This window comes from Miniopterus schreibersii (genome assembly GCF_964146895.1).
Source record: "Miniopterus schreibersii genome assembly, chromosome: 1".
NCBI classification, from domain to species: domain Eukaryota; kingdom Metazoa; phylum Chordata; class Mammalia; order Chiroptera; family Miniopteridae; genus Miniopterus; species Miniopterus schreibersii.
In genome coordinates this window covers 37,848,942-37,863,773 of record NC_138101.1, presented here as the reverse complement: position 1 = coordinate 37,863,773, position 14,832 = coordinate 37,848,942, and the positions used below count along the sequence as shown (strand labels likewise).

Genomic DNA, 14,832 nt, shown 5'->3' with positions numbered 1-14,832 from the left:
TGCCTGAAAGTCAGTCTACTCCTTTGAACCTACAGGTTTTGATCTTTATTTAATTCAGGACAATTTTCTCCCATTATTTATTATAATTATGATATGTCATCCATCTCTTTTTTTTCTCTTTTCATACTCCTACGTTTTATAGCCACTTCTGGAACCAAGCTCTCAGTATTTTGTTTTCACTCATTTTTTTCTTTTTCTTTTTTAATTTTACTAATTTGAGATATATATATATATATTTTTGGCCTTCTAGACCACAAATTTGGATCTCAAGGGTGATAATCATCTTTTTAAATTGACTACTGAAATTTTTAACTTGAAAGTTGTATTTTCTAGTCTTTTTTTTCCTACACCTAAGTGCTCTTATGTGTGCTTTTTTTCCATTGTTGTTTAGGTTGCTGTTTCTCCTGTTCTGTTTTGATGAGCACTTAATCTGTTTTATTTCCTTTCTCTGGCTGCTGGGCTCCTTTATTTGCATTACCATTTTTCCTTGTTGGCTTATTGGGGCCACTGTTTTGTTACTTGAAGTAGTCCTACAGGTTGAATGGTGAGATGTTCTTAAATCCTGTGGCTCAGGGTTGAGCAGCAATCATTCTCAGGTTCCCCATTTTCTGCCCACCATCCTAGCTTAGTCTCAGGAGTAAGGAGTCTTCGGCACCCTTTGCAGTTCCTTCTTGGTCACGGTGGGGCTATGGAAACCCACTCACATGGTCCAGTCTCAAATTAATCCCTGGGCATACACAAACCTCTGTTGGCCAAGCTCTTCCCAGGGCCTGTTGTGATTCCATCTTTGCACAGGGCTCTCAGGTTGTTCTCTAGGTTCTTTCCTGACCCCTGGAAATGAAAGCTCCTCATCACCTCTATGCTTCAGGACTCCCATTAAACCCTCACTTAGCCCCAGGAAAGGAAGATATATTGAACTGGGACTAGAAGAGAAATATGACCTCATTCAGTTATCATCTTGTCAACATCCTCCCATTCAGTGTATTTAGGAATTATATCCAAACTCCTTACCATGGCCAACAAGTCTCTCTGTAATCTTTTCCCTCTCTACATGGCCAACCTCAACTTACACACTCTCTCCCTTGCTCACTTTACTTGAGTCACAGCAATTTGACTTCTATCCCTCAATTATACCAGTCTCATTTTTACCTAGGGCCTGCTGTTCCCTCCATCTAGAATACTCTTCTCCCCTTGGTTGTCAACTTTTCATCTTTCAGGTCTCACTCAAATATCACCTCTTCAAAGAGGCCTGATTTGGTCATTCAAATACTGTCCCCCAAATGAATCTATCACATTATTTTATATTTTTATATTACCTAATGCTATCTCAGGTTATCATATTTACATATTTATTCCTTGGTCTGCTTACTATCTGTTTCCTCTTTTGAATCTCTAAGAAGAATGGATCTATCTAATTAGTTCATAGTTTTATTTCAATAAATATTTATTGAATACATGAACACATTCCAATTCCTTTGGAGCAAGAGAAAAAATATTAATTAAATCTTTGCAATTTCAATAAGGAATCAGTTTTTGGAGGCCTGTCTTTGCCAAAGTAAGAGTTGTGGGCACTGCAATTTCTTGTCTGATGCTATGCAAAGGTCCTACAGTGGGAAATCATCCTTTAGGCTGAGATCAGGAGCAGTTGAGAAAATGATTCTTTCATAAAATTTCTCTGAGATTTCTACATATCCCACTTTGAACCCATCAGTAGCATATAATTGAAATATCAGGCTAAATGGTTTTCAGTCCAAACATGAAAGGAGACTGCCATAGTACACACACAAAAAAAGAAACATACCTTCTAGGGACATTTCTGTATGTGTTATGACATTGATGCTCAATAAAAGGCTGAACAAAGAAGATAAAATCTATTAGTTGGTCTTTTGAATTCACCTCTTCAAAATGAATATTCTGATATATCATGCTACCATTAGAAACAAATATTTTGTCTCACTGTGCCACATAATTTTTTTTATTTAGAGACACTTATGAATAAACTGAGCCAGTACAAAGATAATTTTCAAAAAGATACATATTTAACACATTGCATCTTCTTCCTAAATGAATTATGATATGGGGAAATTTTAATACTATGTATTTGATGATACTGAAGAATTAGTTAATTCCTACGATGGTAGGTAGTAGTGAAATGAAACCACTTTGGCCATTTATTGACAGTTGGTATGGCTGAATGACGGGGACATGGGTTTTGTTACACTATTCTATCTGCTTTCACGTACGTTTGAAGTTCTCCACAATGAAATCTTAAAAATAAAAATAAAACATAATCATTATGCATTTTACTTTTTGACAGATAAATGAAACATTTCATGGATCCAAACTGAGAAGACAGTATATGAGGTCTCATGTTGTCCAAGTAAGGTATATGAATAGCCTGGGAGGCACAGAGAATAGACTTTTTGTTTTTTCCTTTCCCACCTAGTACGAGCAGAATATCTTTGCTTGGTGTGCAATTGAAGGGTTGGAACAAATTTGAATTTGGGGCTTCAAAACCACCAGAATTTTCAAAAGTAAAAAAAAGGAAAAAAAGGGGGGAAAAAGGTGTTCAAGGTCTATTGAGAAATTATTAAATCAGAATCAAGAGTTCCTGTTGGTTGTGAATTTCGAGTAAAGAGAAATCTAAAATCAGTAGATGATTTCAAGCTAAGGAAAGAATGGGTAAGATAAGAGAGCCGTGAACAGAACGTCTGACCCAGGACTGGCAAACTAGTAGCCAATGGGGTAAATTTAGCTTAGAGTGTGGATTAAATGTAAGAGTTAGAAAATTGCACATAAAAAAAAAGAATTTTCAGAATGTTGAAAGCTCAAAAGATCTGACAATGCAAAGCCCACATTCCCACATGACAACAAAGCACTGAAACTGAGGCCGTAAGGTTTGCAGCAGTCCCAGACACTCCTGTGACATACACACATGTACTGACACCAACCAGCTTCATTCTTTTACCTTGTCTTCCTGCCCCTCTAAAATTCCAGTTCTACAGTTGTTTTCTAGCAGTGAAGATGTTTATCCAAACACTGGGGAGGAAGAGACAACCTGCAATAGATAGGAAAAGAAGAATAACTACAAGCACAAATAGAAATGTTAACGTGCTTTGGAATCTACCTCTCCTTAAAACAAGAACTGGTGCTATTAAACTTTCTTGGTTTATTTTTATTTTTTTATCTTGGTTTATTTTTAAATAATTCATGTTCTTAACCAGTACCCCTAGAGAACTTTTTATATATTAACCCATTTAACCTGATAACAACGCTGTATGGTTTTATATATTAGTTTCCCATTCTACAGATGAGGAAACTGAAGTAAAGGCAGGTTAAGTGACTTGCCAAAGTCACACATTTAATAAATAATAAAGCTGTAGTTTGAACCCAAGCAGGTATATCTAGATTATTACATCAATTTGGCTAATCATCTTTCACTCTTGCTCCACTACAATCCACTCCCCACACAGCAGTCAAAGTGAGTTGGAAAAGCATATAATACCCTACTTAATATCATCTGATCATTTCCCACTAATTCCATACTCTTTATATAATCCACGTGACCCTACCTGACCTGGCCCTTCCTCTCTCTGACATCTCATACCCTTGACTTCAACCATGACTTTATAGTCATACTACTGACCTGCTATTATTTTTCCAATAAACATGCAAATTGCATCATTGGCTTTGCCCAAAGAAAACTAAACTCATGTCTTCATGACAGGAGGTGGTTTTACAACTTGGAGTAAGGTGCCCACCAAGATTAGGCTTTCACCTTCCCACTGAAACTGAGAGATAGAGGGGCTACCACCTTTGATGGTTACATTTCAAAGAGATGGCTTTCAGGTCCTTGACAAAAACATTTCTGGGGTTAAACTGCAAGAGCCTTTTGAAAGGTTTACTTATAATTTGAAGGGCAGAGAAATTATTTACATTTACAAGTTTTCTAAAGTAAATGATCTAAAAGGGGGGCTATCGGGCACCTAGAATCACGAAGAAGCCTGTCAAATATTTAATAATGCTGAGGGGAATGGTAAGGCTATTTTGGTCCAGGTGTTTACACTTGATGTTCCTTCTTTCTGGAACATCCCTCCTTCAGATCTTAGCATGACTCACTCCTTGTTATGAGGCTCTTACTTCAAAGAGGCTTTGTATAATATTCCCATCTCTACCCTTCAAATCCTTGCTCTATTTTCTTCATAGAATTTATCATGAATATTATATTTCTTTGTTCTCTTGTTATTTCTTTGTTTCCTACTAGCACAATAGTAGGATCCTGTGGTCTTACATGAGCTGATACAGTGCTGGTACCTAGAACTATGTCTGGCATATTGCCTGGACTAATTAATACATGTTTGTTTAATTAATTAATTAATTAAAAGTTCAGGAATGTAAAGGAAAACATGCATTTGTCATATAAAACTAAAGAGTGTTTTATGAGTCAAAAGAAGGTAAAATTAAAATAACTTTTAGTTCATTCTTTCAGTAGAAAAGATCATTTTACCCTAATGATGTCAGATTAATAATCCATATGTCTATATTTAGTTTAATTTTAGATTGTTATTTGACACAGGATAAAAAGTCAAAGTGACATCCATGGTTTGACAAAATCTTTAAATAAACAAGGTAATTCAATATGTCCTTGTCTATTGCATAAGAAATAAAGAGTTGTCCCTACAGATCAGGGATGAAAAATTAGCATTGCACCTACATAAAAGCAGAAGAGGTGAGAATACTTAATAAATTGGCATGTAATAACTAATGCTTAATACTGTATAAAGGAAACAAAAATAGTTCATGTGTAGTTCTCAAAGGAAAAGCATATGTACACATACCCTAAAACATAAAGTAATAAGGAGTGATATAAAAATTAGCTAATCCTTTAATTTAGAATTATCCTGGAAAAAAAATATTAAAATAATAAGGCTTCATAATCATTTATAATCTTAGATATTGGCCATGGTTTCTGTTTTTGATCATTAGTGTTATGAAGGTTTGAAAGCGGACGTTTCCAGGATCTTTCTTGAGTCTCATAAAGCTTCGGGGTGGTTGTGGATTTTCAAATGCACAAGTGCAGAGTAATACCTAGAGAGGTGAGGGGCCACAGAAAAGAGAACAGAGCAGAAGACACGGTCCATCAAGTCGGTGGTAGTTACTCCTTTTAAAATTTCTGGTTTGTTTATTTGTTTTTATTTTGTTTATTTTATGTATTTGCATCTTCAAGTCAGAATTACAAATTTAATAAATCTAGTCTGTTTTTCGTTTTGCTCAATCATGATTTCCAACAGGTGAGAGATAATTGGCCCACTCTTGAAAATTCTGCTTCCACTGAAAAAAAAAAAAAGATAACTATTCTCTCATCTTACCTGTAACACATCATTTTATTATTTGCTATTGGCCCTTTATACAGAGTCCATACTGGATTTATAATAAATAGATACATTTATATTAATAAATAATTTCTGCCCACTACTCTAAATTTTTCAAAATACATCCATATGCATTATCTTATATGGTATTTACAAGAACCCAGTAATAATATTACCATCCCCATTATAGAGATGAGGAAGTTTAAGTACAAAGAACGCCAACAGCTTGCTGTAGTCAAGGAGGTGGCAAACGGTGAATCTAGAAGACAAACTCAGTTTCCCTGCGTCTAAATCACGCTGTCTTACTGTTCACCATGTCCAGAAAGTGCCAGTTCCACGCCCTTGGGAGAAACTGAAATAGCCGCCAGGAGCTCTGCTTAACATAGTATAGAATCCCTCTACTAAGAATGATAGAGACTCAGTAATAAAAGCATAATTTATTTGTCCACTTCTGTTCTGCAGCCAAGCCAAAGGGAAAGTGATAGTACATTCTGTGCTGAAGTTTACATTCTGCTGTAAAAATAAAGCAGCAAAATGTCGGGATAGGATTGAAACCATTTTACATCAGATGTTAAATGGTGAAACTGGATGTTTACATATAGATTCTTCTTCATTGAAAGTCTCAGGTAAGCATTTTTCTATATGGCATAGAGTGATTTTCAACTTTTAATTTGAATATAGTATTGTGTTATGCAAAGGAAAACAACACTTCTCTCTTTAAAGCATCATTTTATATACAGTTGCTTTTGATCACTGTTAAAGTATTCAAGGTTCATTTTAATCAATTTCTTGATATAATATCACCCTTGTACTATTGGAATTAAACCTCATTCAATAATAGATTTTAAAAAATTAATCAGGTTCCCAAATAATGTTTCTTTTCAACACAAGGCAACCTTTAACTTTCAAACTATTTATGACTCATTCTGTGGGTCATGATTTCTCTCTCCATTCTGTTGGATGTCTCAAGAATCTAGGCTTCTAAATTCCAGAATTTAGTTTGAATCTCTTTAACTTGCTTCTTTATAGGCCTTTAATAGACTTTGTCTCTTACTCTTACGCACAATCTAATTCTTATTCTTGTTCACCTAACACTATTATAAATGGCAGCTTCTAAAAGGTAGGGACAAATGTGCCACCATTCCCAGGAAATGAGTGTTTCTCTGGTCTTGATAAAAAGTACAGCTAAGCAAGGCTATCAGTTCTGTGGTACAACAAATTTGACAAGGGCAGAAAAGTATCTCTACCCCTGCAGGATGGACTAAAAGGACTAAATGTTTGGGGGTGCAGGGAATCTAGACCAAATATTCATTTGCCTAAAACATCAAAAGGCTCAAAAAGCAAAACCTGAACCTGCTTCTCCTGGATAAGAAGTCATCATGTGGTTGAAATGACTCTCCTCCCATGATCTGATGCCTTCTCTTAGAACCTTCCTTATCACCCAGCTTATCCTGTGTGTCATGACCTCAAGACAATACAGAGAAATAAAACAGCTCTCCAATTTATAGAGAAGTTTCCAGCAAAGATGTATTTTGGGAAACTCATGTGCTAAAACCATGAACTCACAAGTTAAGAAACAGCATTATATTCCCTGTATTTTTCCAAACTTTAAGAACATTATGTAGGATATCAGGAAAACAGACTTTCTGGATGTCTTCCAGATTTATGATTTTTCTCAGTGGCTTTATCTATTACAGTGCCATCCTACAGTTTTATGAAGAGCAGTGACTGTTCAGTGTAATACACTTAAGTATAGATGGTGCTTCGGTGTTGTCCTAGCCTCTTCCTCTTGCTTAGAAACTCCCTCTCCCTCCTTTCCCACCTCTCAGCAGAATGTAGTGTCTCCTGAAACTGACTGGGGGGTCACAGTGCAGGATCAAACGCAGCAGCCAACTGGGCGAGTCCTCCAAAACCACAATGAAGTAAATTGACACAAAGCGCACATTCAGACAGCTCGTACTTAAAGGTAATGTGAATCTTCATTGATCACCACATAAAGGGGTCTCTGGCTTAGGGATCTACGGAAGCTCATTTAGGTAGTCAAGGTCGCTGTCGTAGCGTCTTATTGAATAGCCGGACGTCCTTCTGTTGCCTGGTTAGTTCAGTTACTTAGAGCCTGCTTGTGAGGATGTCAGGGTTGTGAGGTTCATTTTCACACAAACTGTTTAACATAGTGGAAAAAGTCACACCTTCCTATACTGGCCAGTGATGTTAGTTACAATGAATGGCTGGCTGACTACAGCACCAGTGTTTCTGTATCATGATGCCTAGAAAGAAGAGATAGAGAATAGTGGTTAAGGTCATGGGTCCTGCTATGAGATTTAAATCCCAGGTCCTCTTCATATTAGCTGTGTGACTTTGGAAAAATTACTTAACATTTCTGGGCTTCAGTCTAACTATCTCATCATGGGAATGATGATAATAATAAAAAAATACTTCATATGGTTGTTGTGAGTATTTAAAGTATTTAAAGGACCTAATGTATTTAAAGTATTTAAAAGACCTAATGCACTTTTTATTATTTAATTTTATTAATTTTTTCCATCACCATTTATCCCTAAAAAAGACCTAATGCACTTTAAAAAAAACAAGACCGATAAGAGTAAGTATTATTAATTGTTGGGCTTTTATGTGGAGAAAAAGAAACACTCAAAATATATGTCATATGGATTGTAGATTTGAAAGTCATCTGCCTCCATATATAGATAGTAAGAGAGATTACAGATAGATTTGACATTATTTTTATTAATAGCCTGTCTATAAGCCCAAACTCAGGCTCCACTATGGGTGAGAAGAAGGAACTAGAGGCATTTCTAAAGGAGAATGACCTCCCAGAGCACTAGTGCAGTAGGAGTAACTCCACATCCGCACCCCTAAGCCCCCTACAGAAACAAAGCATTTTGTCTCTTAAAGCCTTACTTCCTCATCTTTAAAGAAGACTGTGGTTCATATGCTTCATAGAGTTTATTCTGAAAAATAAAATAAAAATGAGCACATGCATCTAAAGCCCTTAGCGTAGTGCCTAGCATAGAGCAAGCACTTAATAAATAGTCACCAAGATGATTTTCTTCTATGTATACAAATTTACAAAATAATATTTTCCCAACCATCATTCTTCTGATAATTATATACTTGGATATTCACTGCACAGCCAACTGAATCTTAGGGATGATACCTATGTGCTTTTTATGTATGAATTCAAAACTAGGCAACAGCCCATTTTAAAAGATTTTACAAGTCTCAGGCATAAAAAAAGAAAATCAGTGGCAATTGAGGCAAGGGATAAAAATTATAGCTTTTGTAGAAATAAAAAGTTAATCAATTAAAGTGTCCATTAACATTTCAGTACTTAATAATTATACTTACCCCAGGAAAATCACTTTATGTAATTTTTAGTTATAATACCAGGAAATCATTACCAGGAAATTTTTAAATCATTATTGGCTTAATTTATTTATTCATTTGTTTAATAAAATAGTGACTATGGCTGAGGAAATTTGGATAAAATATTACTTTATATTTTTTTATTTATACTAACATTAAATTCATTTTCTTTTCCTATGCACATACCAAATGATAGTGGAATTAGTATCTAAAAAGAGTATTGTTTGATGATATTTAAAACATTTGCCATGCATCATCCTGACTAAGGAGTAAAATCTCACAGTATTTTCACTTAGAGTCTGTAATCTCTGTAACAGCCATGCATGTTAAGTTATTTACCCCAGATCAGTGGCAAAATCCGGAATATTGAAAATAGGTTACTGGGTTTTGGTCCAGACCAAATCCATGAAAATGCATTATTCATTGCCCAGTGGACATTTGAAAGACCTTAGAATTGAGAAAGACCATAGAGATCTCTGGCCTAGTTGTCTTATTTATAGGTAAAGAAGATTCGATAAAGTGATTCATCCTAAGTCATAAAATAAATAATGAGAAGATCCAAGACTTGAACCCATGTCTTCTGATTCTAAGTGCTCTATGCATTCTCTACACTATTTTATGAATCAGTTTAACACTGAGAGATGCACTAAAAATCTAATTTAGCTGCAGATTTAAAGTTCTTAGTGGAAAAAATTTCTGCCTTCTTTTTCCAAATGTGCAGTCAATCATTCTAGATCCAAATCTTCTACACTCTGTCCTCAGTTTTAAATCAATGAAGAAATTATGTAAATCCATATCTAACTTAGAGAATTGCTGAAAGGAGTTAAAATCAAATATTATAAAATATTAACTTTAATAAATGATTATGAAGTACCTGTACAAACACTTTACTAGGCATGATGGGGAATTCAGAGAGAAAAGGGGATTGCCCTCTCAGTAAAGCTCACACTGAGTTAGTGCATGAGACAAAAGGCACAATTAGTAGCCTTATTTCACAAACATATCTTAAGCTCTTCCAGTGTAAACAGTGGGATGCGGATTGGACCTGACGCTGTCGTCAGTTGGTAAAAGCAAACAGCAGCTGTTCACAAGCTGCTGGACGAAAACAGCTGAAAACTGGACCACATCTAAAGCCCTGTTTTCCAGTCCGCTGGTCTCTATGGCCTCATCACCACTTTGGCCAACACTTCCAGGGGAAGTTATATTCCTTTGACACAGCTCTCAGAGAGCTCCATTCTTTTCCTTCATAGCCCTATCTCAGGTTTTAATGATATATTCGCTAAAGTGATTATTTTAGTCCTGACTGTCCTATCAGATCATAATCTCCATGAGAGCAGAGGCCATGTCCAGCTTTGCTCACCACTATATTTTTAGAGCCTAGCATATAGCAGTTAAGGAGTTAATGGTTGTTTGGTGAATTAATGAATTCCATAACATCAAAGCTGTAACTGAAAACCAGAAAAGGACTACATATATCTATATCTATATCTATGTCTATATCTATATCTATATCTATTCTATATCTATATCTATATCTATATCTATATCTCTATCTCTATCTCTATATCTATATCTATATCTATATCTATATCTAATCATCTATATCTATATAGATGCTTTCTCAACTGAGGTTCCGCGAAAGAATTAATCCCTAGAGAAAAGGTATGTGTGACTGTTTTCAGTTCTTCCAAGAATGATACATAATTAGTACTATTCCAGATGCATAAATTAGAAGTTCATTCATTTCATAAAAATAAAGCCCTCTAGGGCTTTAGAGCTTAATTATCTTCCAGAACACACTTGAACAGGGCTGGTGGCAAGTTTGCCACATGTCTGTTATTAGTAGACATTGCTACCCCAGACTTAGGATGTAAAGAGTGCTTCGCTTATTAAAACCCATGAACATAATTGTAATTAAGTTTTCCTCTCACTCCTGAATTCCATGAAAAATGGCAGTGCTACTATGTTCCAAGGTACTAACAATCAATGAGAAACAATGTCTTCTCCACCAATTCTAAACTCACTAAAATCAGAATATTTTCAAATTGACTAGTTAGCATAAACCTAGAAAACCATAGATAGTATAGTTTTTCCTGCCTGTGAAAGAACAGTTTCCTGAAAAATCTCTCAAAAAGAGAATTTCTCAACCTAATATCATTGGTGTCAATGGGGAACCATTTTATGCATTTCCAAACTCCCAAATTTATATTCATATATGCTTAAATAATACTACAGTCCTTTAAAATAGAGACTAGTTAAAATTAGTAACACAATGCTCCTTTATTTTATAATATGACTGCTTACATGATCTCATTATTTTATAGCTTAACAATCAAACCAAAACATATTTATGATACTTAATGTTTATATAATTCGAACTTTAATGCAAAAAAAAGGAAAGAAGGAGAGGACAAGTTAAACAACTCAAGTGATATCTCATCAAACAAGTTGACCTCATGGCATGATGCACTTGACTATCACTGCCATAAACTCTCAAGCCAAAAGCTGAGAAGAAAATGTAACACTAGACTAGTTGTATCAACTACACAACCGCAAAGATGACCACATGGTGGCTCTCTTCTGGAAGCTCTGGGAGGAAAAAATCCAAGTCATTCCTTGTAAAAGTTAAGAAATACCTCACAAGCTAAAGTGAGGGTTTGAAATAAAATGCCTTAAAAAGTTGAATACTCATAACTTTAATGGCCATATTTAAGAGTATCACTGTAATTTGTCTTAAATAATAGTTTCCTTAAAAATGCCTGTACATGCTGGTACACACTTAACCATCCATTGAATAGGTATGAAAAATATTTTAAATACTTATGCTAAATTATAATTAGTTAAAGTAAAAACTCAAATTATGTTGAAGTAATAAAAAGAATAATAACATAGAACTTCATACAGATGACTGTCCTGACCCACTATTAAAAGATTTACAAGAAAAATAAAGCTCTGGCCTAGCTCTAATTTGTGAGCAGCTGGCCAACACTGACATACGGATTATTAGTAGAACATACCTTTTTCATGTGGCTTGATCCTGAGACAATGCATGGCTGCATTTGTACCATGCTTTAAGCAATTGACTAACCAATCACTCTTTGATAAATCCCAGAGGACATTTTTTAAAGCATATTGTTGCCCAGAGTGTCCTTTCTTAACCAAGAACTAATCTTCGGCTCTATAAACCTATTTTATCAGCAAAATTTTTCTTAAAATATTCTAAGTAGTATAAGATCTTGACCATTGATGATTTATTGTAAATAACTCTAAGTAGGCCAACTTTCTGAATATTTTATCTTTTTAATAAAATTCTCTTTAACACAAGTTCTCTTTAAAATTATATTTTTACAAAATTCTTTCTGAAACTTACCTACTTTTCTGACATTACTATAGACATCCATCACTAGAAAGCTATGCTGAGTGAAAGGAGCCAATCCAAAAAGTTACATACTGAATTATTTTACTTATGTGAACATATGACATTCCTGAAATTAAAACAATTATAGAATGGGAGAACAGGTTAGCGGTTGTCAGTGATTAAGGAGGGAATAGGATGGGAGGAAGCAGATGTGGCTATAAAAGGGCAACTTGACAGATCCTTGTGATCATGGAAATGTTCTGTATTTTAATGGTATCAGTGTTAATACCCTGATTATGATACTGTACGATATAGTTTTGAAGATGTTACCTTTATAACATCTTTGCAAGATATTACCTTTGGGGAAAACTGGGTAAAGACTGCATAAAAATTATTTATTACAAATGAGTCTGAATCTACTATTATTTCATACTAAATGTTGAAATTTTTAATTACATTACAAAAAACATATACACGCAAAATTTGGGGATTAGATCTTTACTATCCTGATGAACCTGGCTCCTGATCTCTCATGTTCTTAGATCTCTGGTTACTGTCCTAACAAATATCATTTAAATGAATTACAGTGTGAGTTTTTCTAATGGTTTGAGAAATTTAGAAACCTTTTCATGACTCTGAAATATAGCATTATAGAGTTACTCCTACTAAAACATAATGATGATAGTTCATCCTCCATTTCAGCAGCCTGAAATCGTTTGTCGCTCGTCAACGCTTTAGATAAGATCGTGGGGGTACTAGAGCTACTAGAAAAAAAACACTGATTCTTCTTTTAGGACTCTTTTCTGCTTCTCTTAATGCAAAACATTTTAAATAGTACCATATAATAAATTCCAATTTTCCTTTTTTTCCCTTAAAGTGATTTATTTCTCCTATAAGATACATACCCAAGAGCTTTTATTAAAGCTTATAAAAGCCAACAAGGGCAAGAAAAGGCATTCAAAATATTAATAGCTCTATGTTAAAAGGAAAGAAATATTTTTACCAAGTCTATCAACTAAAGCCAGGTAGAAATTGAAACTTAAAGACTTCAGAAATTTCTCCCAAATCAGCTTTCCCACTCTTTGTACCCCCTACATTGTGTCTCTTCTGTAGAAGTTCTGAAGAAACACAAAAGAATTCTGTGTGTTCTGAGTTAGAATAGTTGTGGTTTGTGTTTAATGACAGCTTAGTTGTTCAACTTTAAAAACCATGTAATTGTCATGAATTCACTCACAAGTATTGCATAAAATAAGTCTATAAATTCTGTTATAGTTGTAATTGGGTCTATTAACCACTGCCTAAATATTTTATTTTTATGCAGTTTTTAAATCAGTATAGTTCCCAGAATAAATTTTTTTTAACTATAGAAAAGATACGTTTAAAATAAGCATCTTGAAATAAGTTCCAGAGAGAAAAAAAATTTTTTTAGAATGAACAAGTGACTATTACCAGGTGATGGTTATTTTGCATCAAAAACTTCTAAATGCCCATTGTCAAGGGAACGTGAAGCTAAGGTATTTACTGAGAAGAGGGAGATAAGAAGGAAAACTTCTTGGAGAAGCTACCTCTTAAGATGGGTCTTAAAGAAAGCAATGGGCATGAACTGAAAGGAATCACAAAGTGTCCTTTGCTGGATGAAACTCCAGAGCTGCGCCATCAAAACGCAGACCTTCACAGGGTACCCAGGATTGCCAAGCTGGGAGCCTCCCAAACTGAAAGTGCTAATCCTAAATACTAACTTCTTGTCCAATGTGCGTTCTAAAAGGCCCTTTAGAAACTTAAGGATCTCATTTCAAAAGCCTAAGACAGTTTATCTCTTACATTGTCCGGTGTTCACTACAGCAATCCTCAGAGGCATCTAAACGTACTCCTCGGCACCTGTCTTGCCCTCTCTTCACTGCAGTCGTCTTTTGTACTGCTTCCAAAGCTCAAGATCAACAATGGCAAAGGCATAGGAAAAGCATATATTACCAAATAAAAAGAAATATTTCTGGTTTTTCATGTTTCTTAAAATCTGCATAAAGGTAAAAAAAAAAAAAGTTGGGGCACAATTCTACCTTAAAACCTACCACCTGCATATACAAATGGTTATTCAGTTTAACCAACATAAAGTTTTAGTTAATTAAATCTTAAAATCTTTTTTAAAATTTTATCTTCAAAGTCAAAATGACAAACATATTGAAGATATGTACATCACTCTGAAGAGCAACAAATGATATTTAATATCTAACCAGAGATATAATTTCAGTCTAATTAGAATCTTAAAGAAACCATTGATTGTTAAATATGCAGCCAGGTGACTAACCAAAAGCTGCAGTGACTGGATTCAGATTCTGATCAACCGCAATCCAAGTCCACACTCTATTCCTTTGCCTTTTAATGCAGGCCAGTCATATTAATGTTCTGGAGTAGCTTTTTTTTCCAGTGAAAATCTTATGAATGAATTTCCACGATAGAAAATGATCATTTCTGTGTCATAAAACAATTTTATCGTAGTCACCTTGCTTAGTAACTACACATACATTTATAGTTTTAAAGTTGTCAAAAACCTACCACATGAACATTTAAAAATATTCCATAATTACATTCCATAAGAGACTTCAGCTGATCTTCTCTGTATTTTTAGTGCTAGAACCCTAGGAAAGCTATCTGAAAATTAGAAATAATTAACTAATTTAGCATTTGGACTTATGAAAAGTAATAAATTCACCTGAGTTA

General features: G+C 34.6%; 1 protein-coding gene across 1 annotated transcript in view; it reads left to right on the top strand.

Moving 5' to 3' along the window:
- LOC308563051 (transmembrane protease serine 11C-like) overlaps positions 1 to 14,832 on the top strand; it is a gene marked incomplete at both ends in the record, with an annotated part of 50,704 nt that overhangs the window by 21,313 nt on the left and 14,559 nt on the right. Inside the window, one exon of the mRNA XM_081149724.1 lies at positions 2,318 to 2,385. Coding sequence (XP_081005850.1) covers positions 2,318 to 2,385 — 68 coding nt within the window. The remainder of the gene's footprint in view (positions 1 to 2,317; positions 2,386 to 14,832) is intronic.